The sequence below is a fragment of the Pleurodeles waltl genome, chromosome 8 (assembly GCF_031143425.1).
Source record: "Pleurodeles waltl isolate 20211129_DDA chromosome 8, aPleWal1.hap1.20221129, whole genome shotgun sequence".
NCBI classification, from domain to species: domain Eukaryota; kingdom Metazoa; phylum Chordata; class Amphibia; order Caudata; family Salamandridae; genus Pleurodeles; species Pleurodeles waltl.
This window is the reverse complement of record NC_090447.1, coordinates 1,174,023,698-1,174,048,976: the sequence shown is the minus strand read 5'-3', so window position 1 is coordinate 1,174,048,976 and position 25,279 is coordinate 1,174,023,698. Positions and strand designations below refer to the sequence as shown.

The 25,279-nt window shown below is 40.6% G+C and overlaps 1 protein-coding gene across 1 annotated transcript in view; it reads right to left on the bottom strand.

Moving 5' to 3' along the window:
* NUFIP1 (nuclear FMR1 interacting protein 1) overlaps positions 1-25,279 on the bottom strand; it is a 243,974-nt gene that overhangs the window by 7,174 nt on the left and 211,521 nt on the right. Inside the window, exon 9 of the mRNA XM_069205411.1 lies at positions 11,465-11,709. Within this exon, the coding sequence (XP_069061512.1) occupies positions 11,465-11,709 (245 nt within the window). The remainder of the gene's footprint in view (positions 1-11,464; positions 11,710-25,279) is intronic.

Genomic DNA, 25,279 nt, shown 5'->3' with positions numbered 1-25,279 from the left:
TAGAATGTCCTATAAATATGGAACATGGTGGCTAAGGTATGTGAGATTTGAAACATATTGGTGGAAACACAATGGGATGATGTGCATAAGCAAGAGGTGTAGTGAAGAGCATGAGAATAGACGCTCATGTGCACAGGTGTTAGCCTACTTTGTAACAGGCAGGGTTCCCACCAACCGGGCACTGTTCAGCTCAAAAGGAGTGGTATATGGAGTCCACCCAGAAGTGACAGAGGACCAATCCACTGGAGACACCCAGGAGTAAGTGGGCGAGGAAAACTGAGGTTTTGGGTCTCGACACAAGACGTCACAGGAAGATGCCCTTAACCTTCTATGCTTTAGCCGAACACCCAGAATGGATGACTTGAACAGAGAGGTGGCAAATTGCCTGGGTCAGTCGATGGTCTGGATCAAGTGGTGAATAGCCGTTCGGACCTGGACTTAAAAGCTAAAAACATATGTTGACTTTGAAAGACTCCTGTTTCTAAGCCACTGCTTAGAACAACCAGGGAGCTGTAATGTCAAAGTTTAGATCAACCCACTGGAGACAACCAACAGAAAGTGGGGTAAGGAAAGCAGAGGTTTTGGCCTTCTGCACAAGACGTCACGGTAAGATGCCCTTAACCTCCTACGCTTTAGCCTAACACCCAGAATGAATACCTTAAACAGACAGGTGGCAAATTGCCTGGGTCAGTCAGTCGGTTTGGATCGCTTGGTGGTTGGTAGGACGGATCTGGAATTAAAAGCTAAACAACATATGTTGACTTTCAAAGACTTCTGTCGCTAACCCACTGCTGACAATCAGGGAATTGCAACGTCAAAGTTTAGCCTTTAATGTGTATCCACGTCATAGGAATTAATATTTGGCCTCAAACTACATGGTACCTCTTTACCAGTGCGGTTTTAATAACTGAAATATGCAGTTGGCCCACCATTCTAAAACACTTCAACAATTTACTCAACTCTAAAATTTCATAAAAATACAGTTGGCAAGTAGCTGTTGCTCCAAGTACCATTCTGAGTTGTAAAAACTCTGCACTGAAATGCTGTTTTGCACCAGTCAAAGTTCTAGATTACAAAATACTGGGGGTCATTACGACCCGCGTCCGTACTGCCAACAGGCTGGCGGTACGGAGGCCACTATTACGACCGCGGCGGTAGCGCCGCGGTCGCACTGCCGGGGCCGGCGGTTTCCCGCTGTTTTAGCCCCGGCGGTGATAATCCACCAGGGCAGCGCTGCAAGCAGCGCTGCCCTGGGGATTATGACATCCCTACCGCCAGCCTATTTCTGGCGGTTTGCACCGCCAGGAAGAGGCTGGCGGTAAGGGGTGTCCTGGGGGCCCCTGCACTGCCCATGTCACTGGCATGGGCAGTGCAGGGGGCCCCCTAACAGGGAGTACGGCATTGGCGGCCGCACGGCGGTTACCGCCCGCCAATGCCGTAATGACCCCCACTGAGTCTAATGTGCCCCCGCCACAGCACCTAACAAAAACCAAAATGCTTGCTGCATTCAGAGCTTACAAAAAGAGGGTGGTTTAAAATGATAATTAAACACTGGCGACTAAGAATATTTTTAACAAACAGAGCAATATCAGCAGTTTATAAACAAGCACAATTAAAAATTATGCGAGAGTATTAAGCTTCTAAAATGGCAGACATTTGGCTGTCCCTGGCTTACCATCAGCTCCGCAAAGATGACTCAATTCTGGCTGCCTTAAGCCACTAACTTGTACTTCATCTTGACCTTGAAAAGTATCTTTATGCATCAACATTGAAAAGCCTTTGTTGGGACAGGAGTCTGATTGTAATTTGTCCCGCACTGCAGGCGATCACGCCTACGGAAAAGCTGCTGTGATCTTCCTTCAAGAAAGGAAGAAAAATCAGGACAGCCCTGCCAGAAAAGAAGCAAGCTAATGACTAAGGAAGACAAGAAAGGCCCTACTAAGATAAACTTGCAAGGAGCACATATCAAGGATGTATGACAATATGACACAAAGTCTGCCCAGAATCAAAATGAAGGATATACTTGTGACCCAAGGGATAACTACCTTCAGACAGTATTGCAGACCTGAGAGAGGGTGAGCCTGCATCGTCCCTGACCAATCCCATAACATTACTGTATGTGGGGAAGCCTTAATTGGCCTGCTTCCAGTTTGAGAATGGCACAAAGGGTTATCATTTTCCGGGAAGCTGTCATGACTGACTAGCTGCAGGCAGTCACCCTGGCCCTCGAACTGTTTAACATTCTCAATGAAGAGTCAGCTTTGTCGAGCACATGGCAATAGTAAATGAATAGTCAAAATGGAGCCTGGGGAGACCATTTTGGATTACTATTTAACACTAGCACTTACAGTTCTAGAAATATACTGAGCTTAATTTGCTGTTCGAACTTAACAATAAACTTCAGTTTCCTAGCTCCAAGTTGTGATTTGGTGGATTGTGGGTACACCAACGTCCATTAAATCAATCAGAAATCCTGTACACGACTGGCAAGTTTTGAGACAGAGCCATATGCCATACTACTGCATACTTGCCCAACTGCAGGACCAGTAACTCCTTTGCTGTAATTATCGGTGGAGGGCATTTGGTCAACAACTGGTTATCTGCCTTATTTATATCGAGCAACAAAAACAAAGACCACCTGAGTCACTGTGTACGCTTACTCTGTTAATCTGAACTTTGAGACTTTAGGCAAGCAGTGCACTGGCATTTTAAATTACATTCTTTTTCTTGGGTCAGACCATCTATTCACTTATGTGGTGGGATCTTAAATGGGCATGTCGGTGGCCCCTAAACTGTCTTGTCCCAAACCAACAGAGTTGAGCAGAGTTGCGCCCAGGTCAATATTAATTCAGGGTAGAGGAAAGTCGTAGCATTACCAGGGTGATACACTGTAGCATTCTATGTGCACCTTTGAGACACTAGGAGAAACTTGTAAACACAGCCTCAGAGTATTTACTTGAGGACAACTTTGGCCGTCGGCACAAATGCTATTTGTATTATACACCTTATTGCATAAACACCTTGCCTTGCATTTAGGGTGATTTGTAAGATTTAAAGGATGTTGGTACATTGTGTTTTTTTAATAGCACAACATTTTAGGTGCAATACTTCTCTATTTGTAAATAAAAAACTTGTTTTCACAAATATAGCTCTGCGTGAACTAAAGAGTTTCCTGAGTGGGATTAATTTTGTTAAATATTATCAGATTTCCACATCACTCACCACCTCCTGGAGGTGACTTAGACATCTTGCTTTCACTGTCCTCGGAGAGTCCAAAGTGGAAATTGAGTAACTTAATTACTCAAGTGGAGTGCAACAGCCGCCCTCAAAGTCCTGAGGCACCCCTGGAAAAACAACAGCACCCACCAAGGATCTCCCAAGGATCCATAGAAAAGTACGCACACATTGGCAATACACAGGGGGATATAAGTCACTGTCTTGTGGAACAACACAAAATGCTTATTATATTGTAAAGGTTAAGCACATGGAACATAATGACCGGGGAACAGATTTACAAATAATCATTTTCAAATTGTAGATCTAAAATTGATATGTGATCAATTGTTAAGTCTGTTCAAATTAAGATGATTGAGAAAACGAATGACTTATCATAGTTCAACGATGTATCGCTTATCAGATATACATATATTCTATATTTATGTTTCATAAAAAATAAGACATTATACAACGACTGAGGTGATGAAAAAATATATTTCAGGTAACTTATATAATGCTGGCCTCCATACTGCGGAGTAAGCCTTCAGCATTGACTGTCATCACAAGTGGCAATAACCCATCCACATCAATGGAGTAGGGAAGATCACTCGTTTTTATCGTGGAACTTGTGTCATGCCTAAAATCAGCAGACTCAACCGGTCACAGGTTTTAGAGGCAGTTACGCTAAAGATAACAGGCCCAGTTATAAGAACAATTTAGGCACAGGCTCAGTCTATCTGCATGAAAATAAAGGCTGAGTCAATTGCAACAGAGATGTTGGTAGTAACGTCATGACATCTGCTAGCGAGCCGAGTTGGGTAAGATGTGTAATCACATCGAGATTCGAAGTCCAAAAAAAGTTATGAAAATATAGAGAAGAAACTCATTCCACACAAATGTCATTTTATTTCATGATTCAATACAATCTGCTGCTGCTGCAGCCATCCTTTAGTCCTACACAAATGTATGGGCCCCATATAAAACGAGCACAGCTGGGGTAAGGCACTAAGCAGCAGTGCAGCAGACTACATTTGTAAATAAGACAAGGAGTTAAAGTAATTGACAGAGCATACTGAGACACACTGGGAGCTCTTATTTTACGAGCAGCATGTGTTAGCTAGAATAGTAATTGCTCTACATCAAGCACATTAAAATGCTTTTTTTGCATGCAACATCTAATGGAAACAGAGGACGAATAGGGACAACTCATAAGAAATATGTTCTTGGAACTAGATTTTAACACTTTCTAGTTTTATTTCAGGGCAGAAACAAAGCATCACACACAAACAAAAATGACAATATGTATGGGATAACATATCCTGACTAGTAAGTTATAGGGATACTAAAGATCACTGAGACGTCCTGTGACCATCCAGATAAGAAAACCAAAAGGACAGTTCCTCTGTAAGATAATAGAACTCGGAGAGACTTGAAATATCCTTTTAGCATATGGCAGAGGATACTTTATTCCTGGTCTCATTGTTACTCGATCCTTAAAATGTAGGGGTGAGCGGAACATGTGGTGTTGCAATAAAACTCTGTGAGATTCTGTGAGTGGGCAGAATTGGCACACTGTGCGGAAAATGCCTCAACTGGGGCTATTTTATCTCATAAAGCGCTTCACTATCACTTAAGCTTCCCTTACTAAAGCACGTGCAAAGCGCTCTTATGCCTTTGGGACAATTTTGGGCCACACAAAACTATCAAAAAGGCAAACAGTCAGATTTTGAGAATCATGGACGACACACGTAAGATAACAAAAAAATGACAGAAGAGAAAGAGGTTGGTGGGGCACAAAAATAGGAGACAGAACCGATAAACACAAACTGGTAAACTGGTAATCACTCAGAAGGATAAAGCACACCAGAATACCATGGCTCATTACAAGGTACATACCGAGTACTCTCCTGCAGCCCTGCGCAGTGCAGAGCATGTTGCTTTACCTCACCCATATCAAGCTGTAACAGGTGGCCTGACGATATCCCAGTGCTCCCAGGAAAAGTCAACCTGAGCCTCTGGGCTCTCACTGTTAGCGCAGCAGTCCATTTGTTTGGCTGCAGCAGTGGGACCAGCTGGCCAATTACCACCCAAAGCAGTTACACTGCCCTCACTTATGTCCTAGAGCTAATGAGGTCCAATAAGGATGGACAAACAGGCCCGGCTTACAAAACGAGTACTTCCGGGTGAAATAAGCATTTGTAATGCAATGGGTCTCGCGTTTGCTCGCGTCAGAGCTATTAGCATTGTACATTTCTAATTGGACTTTTCTTGCCACATAAATTGTAAATGAAAGGTAAAACAGTTGACATAAGCAAGTCAATTCAAAGCGCAACGGCCGCTGTGAGCGTGAGAATTATTGGCTCCCAGTGTGAATGTGTGGAAAGGATCGCGGCTAAGATGAAAGGCAAACTGAAACCGGAGGAAGGGCCATCACATCCTGTAACAGGAGGAAGCGTGATGTAGTGTGATGGCCAACAAAAATATTTACTTAGTGAAATCGCTTGGAAGGGAACTCAGCACACAAAGGAGGGACTTTTCACAGAATGCACCAATAAAAATGAAGCATTTAAGACAAGCACATCAAAGAATGAATAGCAATAGTGGGCGTGGTTAAAAGCCCACAGAGTGATTACAACAGGCAAGAGTGCTTACACGCTCGACCCTAAAAAAAAACAAAAAAAAAAACTAGAAGAAGTATATTATAACTGGTGACATTTGTCCGAACTAGTCTATCTGTACATCCAGGTCACGTAACACCCAATCCAGCTGTCGAATTTATTGAGTTGTATGAGGTGGGAATGATTTAATATGTAAGGTAACATAGGATTGGAGTATGGGCAGCAATTCAGCTAATTCTAGTGTGCTGCATAACACTGCAAAGCGCTCAATGGCAGCAGAGTCCACATGTGTCTCTCCGGTGTGTGAACAGTTACAAGGTCAAAACTGCTCTGGTTTGCAAATGTGGGCCACTTTTTTATTAACTATGGAACCGCTTTCATTTTTTTGCCCAGGACTGTTTTCTCTCAGTACGACCCTGAATGATGCTCACTCAGTTAAATAGTGCCTTGTTCACAGCGAGGTATTGGACACATTTCAGTATACAAATACTTCAAAGATGGGCACACATTGGAACATAAAAGGTGGAACGTATACTCATGGTGGTGAAGCTGTGAATGAACATGGGAACTTTTGACTTAAAGGGCGGATTACATGTTATCTTGTCCAAGTAATCACTGCAACACATATAATAATTATGGATGAGTGTGGTAAACTCCGCCATGTGGTGTAGGCTGAGTTTTTGTTGAACTCTGCACTCCAAGCAGAGCGCGGAGTGGCAGAAACTCTGTGAACTCCGCCCTGGGAGTGGAGTTTACCGTGGAGGCCTAACTTTTTAGTCTCTTGCTACTCCATGTCAATGCACGTGGTTGTACTACATACATGTGGAATCTCTAGAGCTAAATTAAACTCACCAACATACAGCTAGTATTTTTTGTAACAAAGCACGAGCAACTCAATGTATGACCCTTTTAAAAATACCTATAGTTCATAACTGGTAAGATTGAGCGTTTCCTCCTTTCATGTTATTGATTTTAACTCTACAAAATAATAAGGAGGCTGCTATGAATGGCTCAATTTTGCAAATTTGAAGCTAGTACTCGTTTACATTGTTTAAACAGCGTTTGCAATTCTGCTTCGAGGCCTGCCTTTCACACTATCCTCTGGTTCTGAGAGCAGGCATTGTAAAGTCAGACTTCAACTGTACTGAGTTATTACAATTGAGCAGCTTTGCAATTTTTTTTATATTATAGGTGACTAGTGATGTCAGAACTAAACTGTGCTAAGAAAATTAGAGACAGAAGTTTATATAAAGTTTGCAGGGTCTCATCTGTTATAGTGGGATATCAACATTGTTTCTTCATAGATGTATTTTTTTATATAAAAAAGTGTGAATCCAGACTACAAGCATCATCACATAACAGATCGATGTAGAATTTTAAATGAAACATGTAGGAGTGGACGTTCAGGAGCAAATGGAAATTATAGTGGAGTAAAACACTACTTAATTTTAAATCAGCTACTTGGATAATTTCGACAAGGCTAGTCAAGCGTGCGAATAAACAGAGCTCTTGAAAGCCTCAAAGCATTAGCAGACCCTCAGTACCAGAGAGACTGACAGTTAGCAACAAATCAATACAACAAGGCATGCAGTAGAACAGATAGAATGAGTTGTCATATTGCTTCTTCATTCGATGGTGCACTCGAATTTTAGGGTAAACGTGAACAGTGCCCTCTTTCTTCAAAGCCCTAATAACTGGGTATGTGCATTAATATTTCAAATCTGATGTAGCTGCTGCAGAGTTCCAAATCTACAATATGTATTACTTAGAAAAAAGCGGAAACAGTCAAATGTACTCAGGCAGGTGCCACGAAGTTGAGACATAAAAGGTATTTCTAGGGCAAAAGAAATTTGATATCCAAGGCCAGTGTAGCCACTACATTTATTCATTTGCATCTTGTCTTACACAGCACAAGCTTGAGCAATCGGGTCAGAGGACTGACAACAACAGGATACCAGAGTCATAATATAAACAAATTAACCATACATTTATTGCCAAATCTGATCAGATGAATCGAAAGAAGCAACACGCAAAAGGGTCACAAATTTCTTCTAAACCCCAAATGAGCAACTTAACACTACAGGTGCACAAAGACAAGGATGCCACGGAAACACTCCCGAAAATAACCTGACAGAATTGGCTCTAACAAAGAAAGACCTCCTAACTGCATCCAGATCGTCAAAATCGAGTTGAGGGAACAAATCAAAACAGATTTGGCTAAAGGCCTAGAAAAATTAAAAGAAGACCTCAACATAAAAATAACACCTCTACACAGAGAGGTTGAATGTGCAGGACAAGAGTGGTGAAGGCACAAGCCAAAATTGAACAACTACAGAAAAACAATCTCAAAACAATGGCGATCTGCTTAAAGTCACAAACGGATGCAGCAATAGAGAATAGATAAAGGAGGGACAGTGTGTGCATTAGATGCCTGAAATAAGGAGCAGAAGGAATAAACTTAGAACTATTTCTGACTCAACTTTTTTTTTCAATTCTTGATGATGATGAACCTGAAGTTTGTATCAAAAGAGTACACAGACTTGGGCCCAGATAACCAAATGAAACAAGAAGACCCAGAGACATACTCGCCGAATTCCAGTTATACAGAAGCAGAGGTCATAAAAGTGGCAAAGACACGAGGGTACGAATTCCATCTGGGATTATGAGTTTAAGTTGTTTTAGAATTCACCTCAGAGTAAATTTCCACAAAAGCTGACACAGGAGCGCATGGAATAAATATGGCTTTACCACTTAAGCATAACTTAATTTTAAGACAAAACCCATCACTTCTCAGAAAAAGGCAAAGCAGCCCAGCTGCTAGAAACTGTCTTAAGGGAATAATGATGACGAGGACTTCACTTCAAACAACCCCAATCATATGGACCACCAGATAGGGGCATAAACAATTTCCAAAAGGCAAAGAGAGGAATGCCACCAAAGTAGCTTAATGACCCTACAAGGATGACATTAAAGTAAAACAACCAATGCTGAGTAAGTGGCTGAACTACAAAAATACGGTAAATAAGGAAAGGAAATTCTTACCGTTCTTGTTGGGTTCCGGAGTAGCGTGCTACTCGCCGAAAAGCGCTTCGACGCCTCGTCAGGGGTAGTAAGCGCTATATAAATACTATTACAATTACAATTGTTGAGGTAGAATAAAATACAAATGCGGAGGGATCTGTGCTCATTACCTCCCACAGTGGGTAGTGGCGTGAATCATGTGGAGTGGGTCCACCGTGGTCCTCCACGCACTGGTTAAGTATTCAAAGTCTAAACTGTTTATTTGTTTGTTATATTGTTCACTAACTGGGAAGGGAGGAAAACACAACAATAAAAATAGCAACTAAATTCTAACAGATTTGCGGCGGGGGCTAAAGCTTCAGGTAAACTATAGGAACATACAACTTGCGCCTATACAAGCAACAGAAGGAAACATGAAGATTAAATTATTATCGGTGAGAAGGGCAATGAGACATAATAGCAATTCAAGAAATGAATGAGAAAACAGGATCAATATTGTGTTAAAAACAAACACCACCCCAATGTCCTTCCGATCCTCAGTCAAACTAAACGTAAAGGTGTAGCACTTTTTTTTCTATCATTCACTAGATTCTACTACTGTAAACTCTAACATTGACGAATACGTCAGCTAAGTAATGGTGGCCCGTCATGTTCAGTGGAAATAAGAAACCGTCGCTTTTTCCGATACACCACTTCAAAATGCCGTGGGTCACTTCATCCTTACAGGAGACTTAATTTCAGTGTGGGATACACTACTGGACAGATCAGGACACACTACACCTTATTCCAACGTCTTTTCTAAAGGACTAAAAGGACTAGAAGACTAAAAGAAACCATGCAAGTCTTAAAAATAAGGGACCATTAAAGAGAACATAAATGTGGGCCAAAGGGATTACACATTTTTCTCCCACACCCACAGGACATCCCTGCGTTTAGATTATATGCTAGTTAACGATGCCCTGATGGCCCTAGTGCAGGATATAAAAACACACTCAATACAACTCTAGCAATGCTCTACTGGAAGTCACCCAAACGTGAGACAGTAGAGCATTAACTTCATGTACATGAGTATTTATCCCAGCTTTGCCTAGGGACCCCGGGGTTAAAAGAAGAGCTACACATACATATAACAGAGTACTTCCAATGAAATGCCCCAGAAGATACCATCCTTGCATGCATCTGGAACGTGTTTAGAGCTTTAATTTGTAGAAGATGTCTTGGGGCACTGGCCAACTTAAAAACAAAGAACCGCAATCATTGCAATCTTTTGGAAGAACTAGCAGACGCTAAAATAATCCACAAAGCAAATCCCAAATTGCTACTTTTTAAGGTAGATCAGGTCCATCAGAGGTAAACTAAGTGTAATCAGCACCGAATAGGCTGCACTCACAATTTTACACATTTTTACCTTAAGGAAAATACCAATGACCAGGGTACCAGAAACACCCTCTCAAGATGATAAATTCTGACAACTTCCTCTTCGCACTCGCTTCCATAAATTATATCCTCCTATTCTCTCCAGGACTTGAGCAGGGCCCCTTTGATGGATAGTGGCAAAGCCAGTACTTATCTTATATATGTTTCGTGGCCTCGACAATCTCTCCTTCGAAATCTAACAAGAAAGTTAAACTAGACAAGTCGGAACATTACCGCTGCATTCAACTAAAACACTGGGTGATGCATCCACCCAATAGAGAAGCTGCCACCTGGGCTCTAATCCCAATTGAGAAATTTGTTAAGGCAGTGGGAGGCACAAAGGGCCTGATCACTTGTCTATAAAATATTCTTTTAGAACCCCAAACCCTTGAAATGCACTCATGCAAATCATTATAAAATGGAGTTCTGGGGGAGCAACCAGGGAATGATCAACGGAAAAACCTTCGGCAGTACGGACTAGTATAACAGGGAGAGAAGTCCATTATAAATTGGTTAACAGTCAGTATTTATACCCCTGTAAACTCACAGGTATTTCCCAAACACATGCTAACTTGGTGAATTTGTGCTGCACTGGGGGATTTCAAACACATTATGGGACTGCCCAATAATTAGACCCTTCAGGTCAGAAATCCTGGCTGCCATAAAACACGATTGTGGGCTGTCCCATCTCAAACCAATTATCAAACAGGGTAATGTATTTTTGCTATGGAGGTTGTGTTTTTAAACGTCATTATATTTAGTTCTAGGTATTTCTCTTGTGCATGTTTTGGTGTGTAAATGGACACATAACAGCCCTCACAGCAAACCATACACTGCAACTGTAGTTGGGTAACTGAAAGAAGCTAAAGGACTTTTTTGGCAGTATGAAATTACTTCAGAATCTTCAAACACCAAGTGATCAATCTGACACCAGGACAGTGAAATCTGCAGGACCATCCACTTCAAATTCCTGCAAACGTGTGCAGATCAAAAGAGTTTTTGTCTGCTTTTAACAGGGTGATTCAGTGACCGGTCGTCTATTCATCATCTAACAAACAGATGTCTCCTACACCATGGTAGGCTAAACCTTTAAAACAACCTGAAACTCTTAAACTAAAAAAAAGGTAATTTCGATTAATAGTTATTAATAGTTTCAAGAGGGAGGCAAAAATAGGAAGGGAAGATGCACTTACCATTTCTAGCAGAGTTGGACGGCGTTTCTGCTGTGCCAATAGCCGTTGCCTGTGCTGGTTTTTACGAGACCTCTTGGACGACGAATTGTGGCTCTGGCCCCTGTTCCTGCCCCAATCGTGTGTCATCTCATCGGATTCATTCTCTTTGTTTTCCACAAGAACTTTATTGTCCGGGATTTTTGGCATGTTTTCAACAACTGCATGATTTTCCTCTGTGGGTTTTCTAACCACCTTTGTGGGAATTTCTAGTAGGAGAAAAGAAAAATTGAGATTGTTATAACACTGAAACGATGAAAGGTCTTTAAAACGCAACTGCAAGGGCTCCTATTTTTGCATTTTCACACATTGAACAAAGATCTGGATTCGCCACGTGCGACTTCCAAGAAAAGATGAACGCGATTACCAAGGGAATGCTAATGAGCAATCTACCAGTGACTAAGCAAAATGCTATCCAAAGCCTGCAAACAAATAAAAAAGCACCAGGTGCATTAATAACATGACCCATCACAATGATGAAAAGGTAGGCAAACATCTGCAACATACTTGAGATTCACGATTAGTACAATTTGGAAAAATTCTATGTTTTCCAAGTTAGACAAAATAAAGGACCCACAAACTAAATAATAGTTTGGCATATAATGAAACGCTCTCCACAAGTATTATGTTAGTATCCACCACTGGCACTGAAAATAAATAAAACTCACACGATGATTAAAAAGAAAAAGAGTTTTGACCAACTAGAGCAAACAACATTTTGCATCTGATATTCTGGTCCACTGCTTTGCTTGAAGTGACACTCGTCAGGAAAAGATAACAGCCCTATCGTGATGAGAAATGGGAGCTGTAATGATATGCACAGACCCAGGCAGTTCTAGTCACTGCACCCTCCCTTTGTCGACATATGCTTTGGAAAGGTTGAAATTGAAAACGAATGTGTTGACTGGGTTTTCCAGTTAAGAGATGGGCATGGCCAAAGTTGCTGACCCCACTCAGCTGTTAACGTGATGTACAATAATACAATTTTAGTGGCTCCCAAACTCCAGAAATAACAAGTCACACATTTAGTAATTATAATTACAACTTGTCTCAGGCAGAGACTGCAGGAATGACTTAGTATTCATCTTTGAGTAATAGTGCTAACAAACTGGTATACCTCCCCATTCTTAATACCAGCAATGGAGCATAAGTAGTTACCTTTTGATAAAGGCAGGGTCCAAGCCAGAGGCATTAGGTTTCATCTGGCCTGGTAAGAGACGGCTGAAAAGTGCATGTGGTGAGTCCAACTGAAACAATGCAGCAATTCCAATACGGGAGTGCACTGTTCCACCCTAATCTCACCTACACTCAACAGTTCGTAAATCTGGAGGAGAAGCTTTTCTGAGAGGTTGGCAACAATCATGCTGTTCTCCTGCAAATTCCTAAATTGTGATAGGAGCAGCAGAAGGCAGCCACTAAACCGCGGCTCTTTTCTACTCTCTGCCCCACATAGGTAAGGACAGTGATAACTTTTATTTTAAATGAGTCCTTGGTTCTGGCTGAGATCTTTAAGGAATAATCACAAACATATCAGAAGAGGAAGAAAAGGCCATAAAATGAAAAGAGAGCAGCTTATTTGAGACAAAAGTTCGAAAAGACCAGAGCACATGTTGGGCATCCTATTGAGCCTTCATAAAATCCGCAGAGCGCAAATTACCAGATAATGGAGACTGAAACACTGCTACAATCATGGGCAACTCAATTTGAAAATTAATACTGTAATCAATTTCAATGAAGACAGCACTGGCAAAGCTAATAAGTCTCGCCTATGCAAGAGCTATTGGCTTTGCCATGCTTTTCACCAGCGTGGCTGCTGTTCAGCATGGCTAAGTTCTAGTGGCATAGAGTAGCGTGGCACGGAGTGTCGTACAGTGGAATGGTGAAGAGTAGAGTGGAGTGACATAGTGTGGAGTCAGAAAGAGTATAGTGGCGTACAGTACAGTACAGTGACAAAGCACAGTGGCGTAGAGTTGAGTGGTGCGGAGAGCAATGATGCAACCTAGAGTCAAGTGGTGTAAAGAAGTGCAGAGCAGAGTAGCACAAAGTGGTGCAGAGTAGAGGATAGTGCCATATAGTGCAGTGGCACAGAACACAGTGATGCAGAGTAGAGTGCAGTGGTGTAAAGTGCAGTGTGTAAGAGTAGAGTGGCAGAGTGCAGTGGCATTGAGTGAAGTGGCACAAAGTAGAGGGCAGTGGCAAAGAGTAGATTGTTTCAGAGTAGAGTGAAGTGGCATAGAGTGGAGTGGTGCAGGGTAGAGTGTGATTGCATAGTGTCAGAATGTAATGGTGTAAAAAGTGGAGTACGGTGCAGTGGTGCAGAGTACGTAAGAGTGGCATACAGTGGATTAAGGTAGAGTACCGGGGCACAGAGCTGTGTGTTAGTGGGTAGAGTGCATTGGCATAGAGTACATTGGCGTAGAGTGCAATGGCGTAGAGTGCAGTGTTGCAGAGTGGCATAGAGTACAGTTGCACAGACTAGAGTTGTGCAGAGTAGGCAGGTGTGGCCTAGACTGGAATGGTGTAGAGTGGAGTGAAGTGGAGAAAAGTGCAGTGGTGTACAGTACAAAGACAAAGAGTGAATTGGCATAGAGTAGAGTGGTACAGGGTAGAGAGAGGAGTAGTGTGAAGGGGTGTAGAGTGCGGTAGCATGGAGTGGTGTAAGGTGGAGCGGTGTGGAGTGGTGCAGAGTACAGTGGAGTGGTGTAGAGTGGAATATTCATGGTGTGGTAGGACACTGCCATTACAGACAACACATTTTCATGGAAATGACCATTACATTTGCACAGACGTACCGACTTTCTAATAAAACTATACAGTGAACGGACGAAAATGTGTGAATATTGTATCACCGAATTTAATGATTCATTTTGATCATATTAAAGTATTTGTTTCCAACAGACTTCAGAAATAACAAAAAATGTGCTTCATTTGTTCGTTCGTAATGCTGATTTATTCTGAAATACTTACACAGTTCATTTAAACGTTGTGTGCTAGAAAAAAACACTCTTTTCTATTCAGCAAGCTTCTCACATAAATCTTCTCACTTTGAAGTCAAGAGAAAGAAAAGCGAACAAGCGCTCTGAAGACAGCGTCTGACATTTGACCTCGGTCTTTGAATGCGCAGCAAATGTGACGAGAGAGAACAAGATGTATAGGGCTGTTAACAGAAAGTGAGCTTGGGGAAGGATACAGAAAACACTATTTAGGCAATGCAAAGGACAAATGGAAGGAGAGCCTAAAGCAAATATAGCCAACAAATGGAAAGCCAGAAGGTGTGAGCTACAAACCACAAAGCCAATGGTAATCAACGAGCAGAATGCATTCCTAGGTCAATTTTCTGAAAGTCCCCAAGATGTCTTTAGCAAACTAGACAGCTGCCTATTTGGTAGGCTGCCACCTAATAAGATATGTAGAGAGAATAAAATACCCTGGCTGTACATTATAAGGACACTGCAAGTCACCAAATAGTTTCAGGACCAAATAAAGGAATGAGGCTGAGTGGTCATGGAACTCCAAAGTGACTTACAATATCCTTACAATGTAAAGCTGGGGGAACGTTATTCCTTATAAAATATGGCCACACCATCACCCTTTCCACAAGCTGTTTAAATCCTTGGTGTGCTGGTCTTTGATATGAAAGAGATAGGATGTTTGCAAACATGAAGCATAAAAGTAGAATCTCTAGTGTAAAAGTAAACACACCAAGCAGTGAGATATTCGCTGCACAAATATATAAGAATTAATTTAATACAAGTCAAGTTTAAAAAAATTCTCTGTGGCTCAGAACATGTAGAAACATGCATAGATAATCTACTTTACTATAATTACCTAAAGCTTGCACAAATAAATGTTTTGCCATAAATATCTTATTTCTGAATATCATATCTCTTGTAGAAAAACAGAACAGAAGAAGGAAAAGCCAGATTTTGTTTTCTGTTGAGTAAAGTGCAGCTTTAATTATGTTCTGCCACATGACTTTCCCTCCTGATCAAGCAGCAGGCATTGGGGCATCAGAACTCAACTGTAATAACTTATTACAGTTGAGCAACTACATAATTTATTACAGGTGACTAGATGATTCATAATTTGCCTGCAAAAAGGAAATAAGGGCCATATGTACGAACACTTTTCCCCATAGACACAGAATGGGTAAAAACCTTGGCTACATCTGGCCCTAAGAGACAGGGTTTTTATACAGGTAGTACAGATATTAAGTAAACTCTTGTGGTACAATTGCCACCTACAGACTACCTAATTTAAAGACAGTTGTTGAGAATGTCCTGGCATTAGCGTAATCTCAAATCAAAGGCAGCTTTAACTATTTCTAAAGTGAAAGGGTATGAAGGGATTCAAATGTTTTCAAGATAATAAGCCCTTTCAATAAAGTAACTAGAAAACAACAAGTTTCTGACTGACGTGGTTAAGACAGGGCAATTTATTGAATAGTACTGTAATACCATAGAGGAGAAAACTCTAGTTTTCTGCAAAATCCTACAAACGAGGCAACTTAAACTAGCAAATATACATTAAAATGAGAACCATATTATCTTGGTTTTGTAAAGGCAACATTGATAATCTTATGCAGCTAGCACTTTTCTTTAACTATGGGCTCTGCTTAATTCCACCCTCTCATATGAGACTGCCTGACAAGCATCTACACATCTGCCTCCTAATTCCCAAATACGCAACCATCACCACATTATTCCTCATCACTACATCCAAAGCAGCCACAAACCTTGGTCTGTAGTGCAACTCAAGCTTGAACCTTTGATCCAGATTAGGAGAAAACATGACTACTGAAGGAGTCCCCTGACCATCCTTTCCCAATGTATGTACTTTTCCCTTACGCCAAGTGTTGTAATTTGCATAATTCATGTGCCTTGATGTTAATAATTGAATAAGTATGAGTCAACAGTAATAAGTTATTACTCTTTCCCTCAGTTATTAAATGGTAGCCATGGTTTGTTCATTTCCTCCCGCTTCCACCCTTCTAATGGTATGCCCCGGCGCCTAACTTCGAATGTTGACAAGGGAACCGGGTTTTGTATGTGTGGGACTTGGAGGTGCCATTGGAATTAATAAACTTCTTTTGGATTAACTTCACATGCCTTCTAAATTGTAAAAACTGTAGTACAAACCTTCGATCCCGTTCGATACGGGTGACGACTGTTGGTGTTGCAGCTCACATTGGGAGCGTGTCATTTTGAAGCCTGTCGGGTTGTGACAGACGCGGATCAAAGCAGTAGGCGTTTTTGAAGGCCTGCACGGACAGCTTTGGAATTGGAGGTTAGTAGTTTTGAGGGTGGCATCTGGTCACAAGCACAACATGGCTGCTTCCTTGGTGCGTGCTTTCGCGCCTTGTCATCATGGTGAAGGAGGCTTTAAGAGCCTGTCGCGCTGACAAGTACAGCTGGTAGGAAATATCCACCATCACCTTATCGTCGTCAGAGTGTGTTTCATGAAAGATTGACAGATCGTACAGCGATCTGCAGAAACACTCGTGGCCTGCCACGCTGACAGGCACAGCTGTGAAGGGAATTTGGTTTGCCGATCGTCCTGTCGCTGACAAGCACATCGTAAACGTGCTTGAAGAAACTTGAAACTGAGGCGTATTTTGACTTCTCAAATACCATAACCCTGCCTACATTAACCTACCACCCTGAACTGCTTCCTCTGTAAAATCTGAAGGGGAAGAAACAATTTAATTTGGAACAATAGTATAAAATGTATCTTTAACATTTTAACACATTACTAATATGGTGATGTTCTAATATTATAAGTGTCAAGTTATAGTCCAGTTATGAAAATATTCTAAAACAAGTGGAAGTTAATAAGCATTGTGAAACTACTGTATATATTTAAGAGAGTCATTGTAAAACATGGCGTCAGCAAGCATGAGTCAATCACCACCATTCCTGGATGAAGTAGGGGAACCAGCATTACCCTCGAAGGAGTGGGCAAAAGTATTTGAATCCTATTTAGTGGCCACTGGGGGAGTGAAGTTTACACCATTTAGGAAACAACATGTATTATTACATAACCTAGGAGTACAAGGACGGAAGATATATGAAAATTCGGGTGAACCTACAATAGGTGATGGAGATTCTGATACAGAATCATCTGACCTGTACCATGCAACCTTCAGGAAACTGGAGGAGCATTTTAGCGGTAAAATCAATGTGGTATTAGAAAGACAAATTATTTTGTAGGGTACAAGAAAAGCATGAAAAAGTAGCAAGCTACATCGCTGTGCTCAGGGGGCTCGCTAATACTTGTGATTCTGGTACACTGAATGATTCATTGATTGGAAACCAGTTCGTCAGGTGCACAAATAATATTAAAATTCAAGAGAAAATAGAAACCCTGAATCCAGATTTGAAAGAAGCTATAGATATAGCCAAAGGAATTGAACACACAGCTGAATCTATAAAAGAAATAAATCTAGCAAATTAAAACGAGGAGGTACAAGTGCTACAAGAGTGTAGAGAACAAACACAAAGTACTAGAAATCAAAGAAAAGCATACCGACACTAGATATAAACAGAAAAGTGTACAAACAAGTACCAAATATAAATGCTATAGATGTGGGAACAATAATCATTTAGCTTATAGTCCCTAACTGCCCGGCTCGCCAAAGTACATGTAGGAAATGCAATAAGAGGGGACACTGTGCTAGAGTTTGTAGAAAAAATGAGGTTACGCAAATATAGGAGATGAATGGAACAGAGGAATATATCAAGGAGAAATATGTATTTCAAGTAGGAACAGATTGCACAAATAACAATATATATGCAACATGCATGGTAACTATGCATGGAAAAGAGGTTACCGTTTTTTAGATTCTTGCTCTACACAATGATTGACAAGAAATTATTTGACAGTAAACTAGGTACAAAAGGCTTTCAACTACAAGAAGCAGACATATGCCCAAGTGGGTACAACAAAGATACTATTCCGTTAGTAGGGATGACAACCGTATGCATTCAATTTTGAGGTTGCTCCACAGTAGGTAAAGTTTACGTAACTGAATGCCGGTCGAACCTGCTTGGGTGGAAGCATCAAAAAGAATTAGGAATGAAATTAGATCCTAATAACCCGGATCGAGTCCTTTTATGAGAAAAATCTTCCATTAGAAAAGAGATCTTCAAAGAATACCCAGAGTTATCTGAGAACAAACTAGGACACCTCAATAAGTATCAACACAAAATAAATGTAAAACATAATGCCTGTCCTTCAGTACACAAAGCAAGGGTCATACCTCACCTCATGGAAGAACCTCTAAAAGATGAACTTAAAAGGCTAGAAGAACTTGGAGTAAATGAACCAACTGACAGCTCTGAATGGCTAGCATCCACTGTGGTGGTCAACAAAGGGAAAGGGAAAAGTATAAGAATATGTGTCGACTTAAGAGATCTTAATGCAAACATACGGGTAGATAGATTTCCTTTGCCTAGAATATATGAGATGCTAAGTGTGGTCGACAAATCCTCCTACTTCAGTGTAATAGACCTATCGTCCGCTTACCACCAGGTTGAAATTCATATGGATTCCAGATCTTACACTTCTTTCATAACCCCATTTGTAGCTTACAGATACTAGACAATGCCACTGGCCTGGCATCTGCTGCTGCAGTTTTTCAAAGAATCATACAACAAATCTTTAAAAAACATACAAAGTGTCTGCAGCTACCAAGATGACATTCTAGTCTATGGTGTATCTGAAGCTGATCATAATAAATCCCTGAGGTCAGTGTTTATGGCTCTACATGGTGCAGGTCTAACCTTAAAACTGGAAAAATGCCAGATAGGTCTGCAGTCTGTGGACTACTTAGGTCACACTATATCAGGAGATGGGATAAAACCAAAGTTAGACCTAATTGAGGCAGTAAAAGATGCACCCTGTCCATCCAAAAAGGATGAATTAAAATCATTCTTGGGGCTAGTCGAATACATGTCATGGTTTGTAGGAAACTTTGCAGATATTGTTGCACCATTAAGAGAGCTTAAAAAAAAGCCTTTTGAGTGGAATGAGTTGATGCAACAAAATTTTGAAACCATAAAACAAGTTATATTCAAGGCACCCACTTTAGGGAACTTTAAAGTGAATCAGAAAATGATACTGACCCCGGATGTGAACACAAAAGGGCTTGGAGCAATTCTTACCCCGATAGTAAACAATAAGGAACATATAATTGCCTTTGCTTCACGAAATCTGAAGGATGCAGAATCAAACTATTCAACAGTTGAAAGAGAAGCCCTTGCCTGCTATTGGGCGGTACTGCATTTTAAGTATTTCCTATGTGGCCTTCCTTTCACTTAAACTGACCATAAACTGTTAACATTTCTCTTAACAACTAAAGGTTTAGGCAATTCCCCACCACACATTGGTAAACGGCTTCTGGAACTAGAAGGATATAATTCAAAAGTAGAATATGTTCCAGGAGAGAAAATCAAGGCAGCAGATTGCCTTTCCTGGCTACCTCTTAATAAACAAAGTAAGGAAGTGCAATTAAAAGAAGAATCTGTACATGAAATCTTTGCTCCAGGAATACTAAGCGATGAATGGGAGACATAGACTAAAGAGGATGAAGCATTATCACTCCTAAAGGTCAAAATCGTTCAAGGTTGGCCAAACATACAGTCCCAGTTACAAGATCTAATCCAAGATTATTGGGGAGTCAGACAAGAACTCAACATAAAGGGCGACCTGGTCAGAAGACGGGAAAAGTTGATACCACCTAAAAAACTATGGGACAAAATTGTTGGCCTAGCACATGAAGGTCATCCAAGTAGAAGCCTCGTGAAAAGCAAAGCACGTGCTCATTATTGGTTCCCAGGCCTGGATAAGTTAATTGACATGAAAGTTAAAGATTGCATGAAGTGTGCTCAAAGTGACAAAACGAAAATAACCAAAGGTTCTCCAATTTCCCTGGTAGTAATACCATGCAAGGCGTGGGACGAGCTAGCACTACTATGTTAGGGACCCATTAAGTTTTCAACTTGGAGTGGGAAATACATGTTTGTATTAATGGACTATCATACACGGTGGATTGTGACAAAAGTAGTACAATCTATAACTTAGGAAGTACTGATACAGTTCCTACTAGATACATTCTACACAGAGGGGATCCCTAGTACTCTTGTTAAAAAAAATGCATATTAAACACTTCAAGACTGCATTATATTGCCCTAGAGCAAATGGATTGGTTGAAAGAGTCAATAGAGTGATCAAAGAATGCCTTCCTTCAATTAGCTGCTGTTTCGGGTGATCCCTTAGAAGATTCCTTACGCAATACGCTGGATGGGAGAAAATCTACCAGTGTGGGTACACAGAGAAGAAATTGATTCGAGTGTATGATGTCACCAAGCTAAGTACAGGGACAATTATGACATGAGGTATAAAGCTCCTCAAAGAAATTGGGAGGTTAGTGATCTAGTAGTAGTTAAGATTTCTACTTTCTGAAGAAATACCAATGGCAAATTTTCAACCCCAAAAACCATTACTAAAGTGTGTAAGAATGTGGTTGTGCTAAGCGACGGCAAGACATGGAGTACAGATAAGATAGCAAGACTATACCCTGTGATCAACAAAACTCCTAGTAGCCAGCCATTAAATAATGTTAAGTTGAATCCAATGCAATGTGAAAAATCAGCTAGGACAGTAAATATGCCTCTCTGGCTCAGAGACTTCATCACTTAATCTTATGGCCGGCACATTCATGCTGTAAATCTTAGCCTACTATAGCTCTGTCGTTCTAATGGGTGCTTTCTGCCAAATGAAATGTTATCTATTTTGTTTGCTAAATGAGGGGCAAGTGTTGTAATTTACATAATTCATGTGACTTGATGTTAATAATTTAATAAGTATGAGTCAACAGTAATATGTTTTTACTCTTTCCCTCAGTTATTAAATGGTAGCCATGGTTTGTTCCCCCCCCGCTTCCACCCTGCCTGGTATACCCCAGCACCTAACTTCAAATGTTGAAGAGGGAACCAGGTTTTTGTATGTGTGGGACTTGGAGGTGTCAGTGGAAATAATAAACTTCTGTTGAATAAACTCCACATGGCTTCTAAATTGATTATGACACCAAGTAATAATGTATAATCTTCAATTCCCATAGTACTTACCCATCTGATCTTAACACTATCAACCCTATTGCCTATTAGTAAAAATAAAAACACAGCTAAATTTGGACACTTGATTTCATGCCCACAACTGACAACTCATTCCATATTTCTCAAAAAGCCTCAACCACTGCACCCTATACCACAGACTCCAAGTTCAGCCAACCATCATTTTACTATGGTACCTAAAACTTACTTTCTCTCGTGTGTTAATTCTTCAGCACCATTTGTTGAACTGCACTTGGCCTCAGCCCTTCCACAATGTATGGCTGCACTGAAAGTTTCCCTGCTCAAACTCAATATCTATCACTCGAGCATGAACCGGAAACCTCATTACTTCATGTTCTTACTCTGAATCAGACCCACACTACACTCTCTGAAAATCAATATTTATTTTGTAACACTCTTTGTACTGCCATTTTGTGCCACCTCACTCACTACACACTGGCATCAATCAAAACACCTGAATCCACAAACTCATAATCCTTAAACATCTAAATGCACGAACTCATAATCCATAAAACTTAACTGAGATTTTCACCACAAAGATGAAGATTGATACAAGGTGAACAAAAAATAGGGCTTTTAAAAACAGGAAATTTAATTTTTATTTTCTTTCTGCCAATAGATAATACCATGGGAAGCTCTACATCAGGCTGTAAAGCTATTGCCAACTAGTGGCATCCCTAATCCCTTATTACAATTGCCTGGTGCAAACATGCCGTAATTACAATCACTGGGTTCTTTGCAAAGCATGCTAAGCACAAGGCGAACCCAAAGTTCAATCTTTCGGGACCTCCTACTGTATGATCTATGATGCAGTAACATAAGAAAAGAAAAGCTACTTCACGATTGGTACAGTAGTGGTGTAATTGCATCACCGCACAGTGCTCTAGAATCTGTTTATCTCAGCTGTTGTCACCCCTGTGAGATATGTACTTGAGGGCTGAGAGAATTCTTTGCTCAAGGCATCAAATGTTCCTACCCAGCTCACGGACATTTGGCGGTGTTGGTCTGTAATAATAAGTACTTTTCTGAACACGCTTATAGATTTCCTTGTGATTTCTGGGTAACACTCATAATGTACCTTGATTAGTTTTCAAAATCACTGATCAAGTTAGGCTCACTGCAGTTTAAGTGGTGAAAATGAAGTGACTCTAAAAATCCAATATGTCAACATGTACACTAAGATGACTCAAGTATCAAATGTGTGTGTGTGTAAATCATCCATCCTTTCAGTCCTCTTATTTCACTTTGCCCTCTATTATATAGTGGTTAACTCAAGCGGATCAATTCTGATGCAAACAGCCTTTACCATGAAATAAGCATTAACAAAGATGATAGTTCTAGCCTTAATTGCCAGCCTTTTGGCTTTGTCAACGCTTGCTGTGGTTTGCTCTGGGTTTTGCATAGCTGTTTTTGTTGATGTCATTACCCTGTCAATAAAAAATAAAAAACATTGGCCAAGGCAAAATATCTAGTGATCTCAAAAAACACACATTGACATTGTAGTCCCTGGTATTGAAGGGAACTACTTTAAGTGTGAATTGCTGCTTGTGAAAGTGCAGAACACCATCACTCACAGCCAAGTTAACCAATGAATGAAGTGAGCTCACCCATAGAGCTAGTTATTTGCTGCAATGGGCAGCAGAAAAAGGTCAATGATACTATAACATACTGATGGATGAAGAGGCTGGCTGAAAGTCCCTATAGATAGGCATATTATACATTTCATTTTAGTAAAACCAAAATGTCTTGGATACTTTCGCCTTTTAAGCCAAACATACCTTTGATTGAAATCTCAAATCCAATGTACATTTATTAAGTTTATTCCTGCTGCAGATTCTCACCCTGATAGGTGGATGAGACACAGGAAAGATGTAGGGAGACACTGACAGCTCCTCACTTACAGTGTTGATACATTTTCTGTCCAAATTGTTTTTTTTTTGTCTGTTAAGTCTGATGTTTCTTTGGCCGCCAGTGTCATGAAAGGATCAAGTGTAATTGTGCTAGATTTTCGGGCTGCTTTCATGGTTTTCAATACAGTTTTAGCAAGACTAGGAAAACCAGTTTATGAATATAGTTTTCACAAGAGTTGAGTATTTCAGCATCGTAGCCTCTTCCCCAGTCTGATACCAGCTGAATAACTAGGCCATACACACAACTATAAATCACAACACTTTATTCCTCTCGATGTACCTGTGAAGTCCAACATTCTAAACCAAGCTTTTATTACATTCTATTTTAGCAATTATGTCACACTGATAAGGAGTCCTGCATGAGCAAGGAAGGTCCCTTTTTAAATTATGCAAGACACTATATTTACCCCTATGATAAATGAACAATTGCAAATTTGTAGAAATTCATGAAACAGGCACAAATACCTACATATATAGAAACATGTACAACTACATTGCTTCAATTAATATTCTTATTCTTGACGCTTTGATCTGTCAACCCAGTCTGGTTACTGGAAGCTGTAAACTATTGTCTTCAATGTGGGAGACTGCCAATGATGATAAGGATTCAGCAACACTCATTGAGTTTTCAGAATCAGTCTTTCTTTCACCATCTCGAGTTGAAGACCAATGAAACACAGGCCATCGCTGGGCAGTCACCAGGTGTCTTTTGGCAGACACCACTTGAAAAGGTTCAACATCGTAAGGGACATCAGATATTCTTTTCCTAAACTGTTGAGCGATCACCAAATCTCCTTTTCAAAATGAGATGTCTTTCGCATATCGCTTCTTGGCTGTATACACTTTCATTTTCTGTTTTTGAACCAAGTCCCTTGTACGAATCAGGTTTTCATTACTATCTCTTTCTGTGATCCACTGGGGTAATTTGGTTCCCATTGCTCACTCGAAAGTCAAAGTTGCAGGACTTTCACCTGTGGTAGAGCGTAGTGCTGAACGATAACCTTGTAGTATAGAGTTCATTACTGATTTTAGACTGAGCTCCTCAAGAGTTGCACACTGCTCTGCTTTCTTCAGCGCACTTATAAAATGGTCAACAAGCCCACTGGCCTATGGCCAGAAGGGTGTGATCTTTTGATGCTTTATGTTCAGATGCTCCAGAAGTTATTTAAACTCTTTACTGTTGAAGTGTGGACCATTGTCAGAATTCACAATGGCTGGTAAGCACAATGTTGCAAAGATGCTATCAAGCTTTTCGACTACTCGGTCATGTGTTGTGGATGAGATATCTTCGCCAAACGAAAACTTTAATATTCATCTACAATCACCATTAAATGATGTTCATTGTCAAGTGGACCCTAGAAATCGATGGCTATTCTTTCCCATGTATGTTTAGGGAGTTCCGACATGTTCAGAGTACGTTGAGTAACTATGGTTGTCAGGCAGTTGCATATGTGACAAGCTTTGAGTTCTTTTTTAATTCTCTCATCTAGGTATGGAAACTAAACTCAGTCTTGGAAACCTCTCTTTGTAGCAACAATACCAAGATGTCCTTTGTGAGCCACTTCTGTCTCAGAAATCAGGAGCCTTGAGGTATAACTCCTTCCTGAGTTATGGACAACTGGGCTCTAACACTCTTGTACTTTTGATATTCACCATGATTACTGAGAGTTCAAACGTGTTTGTTCCACAACTGATATGTAATTATGTCTTTTAACTTTAGCAGGTTACTATCATGA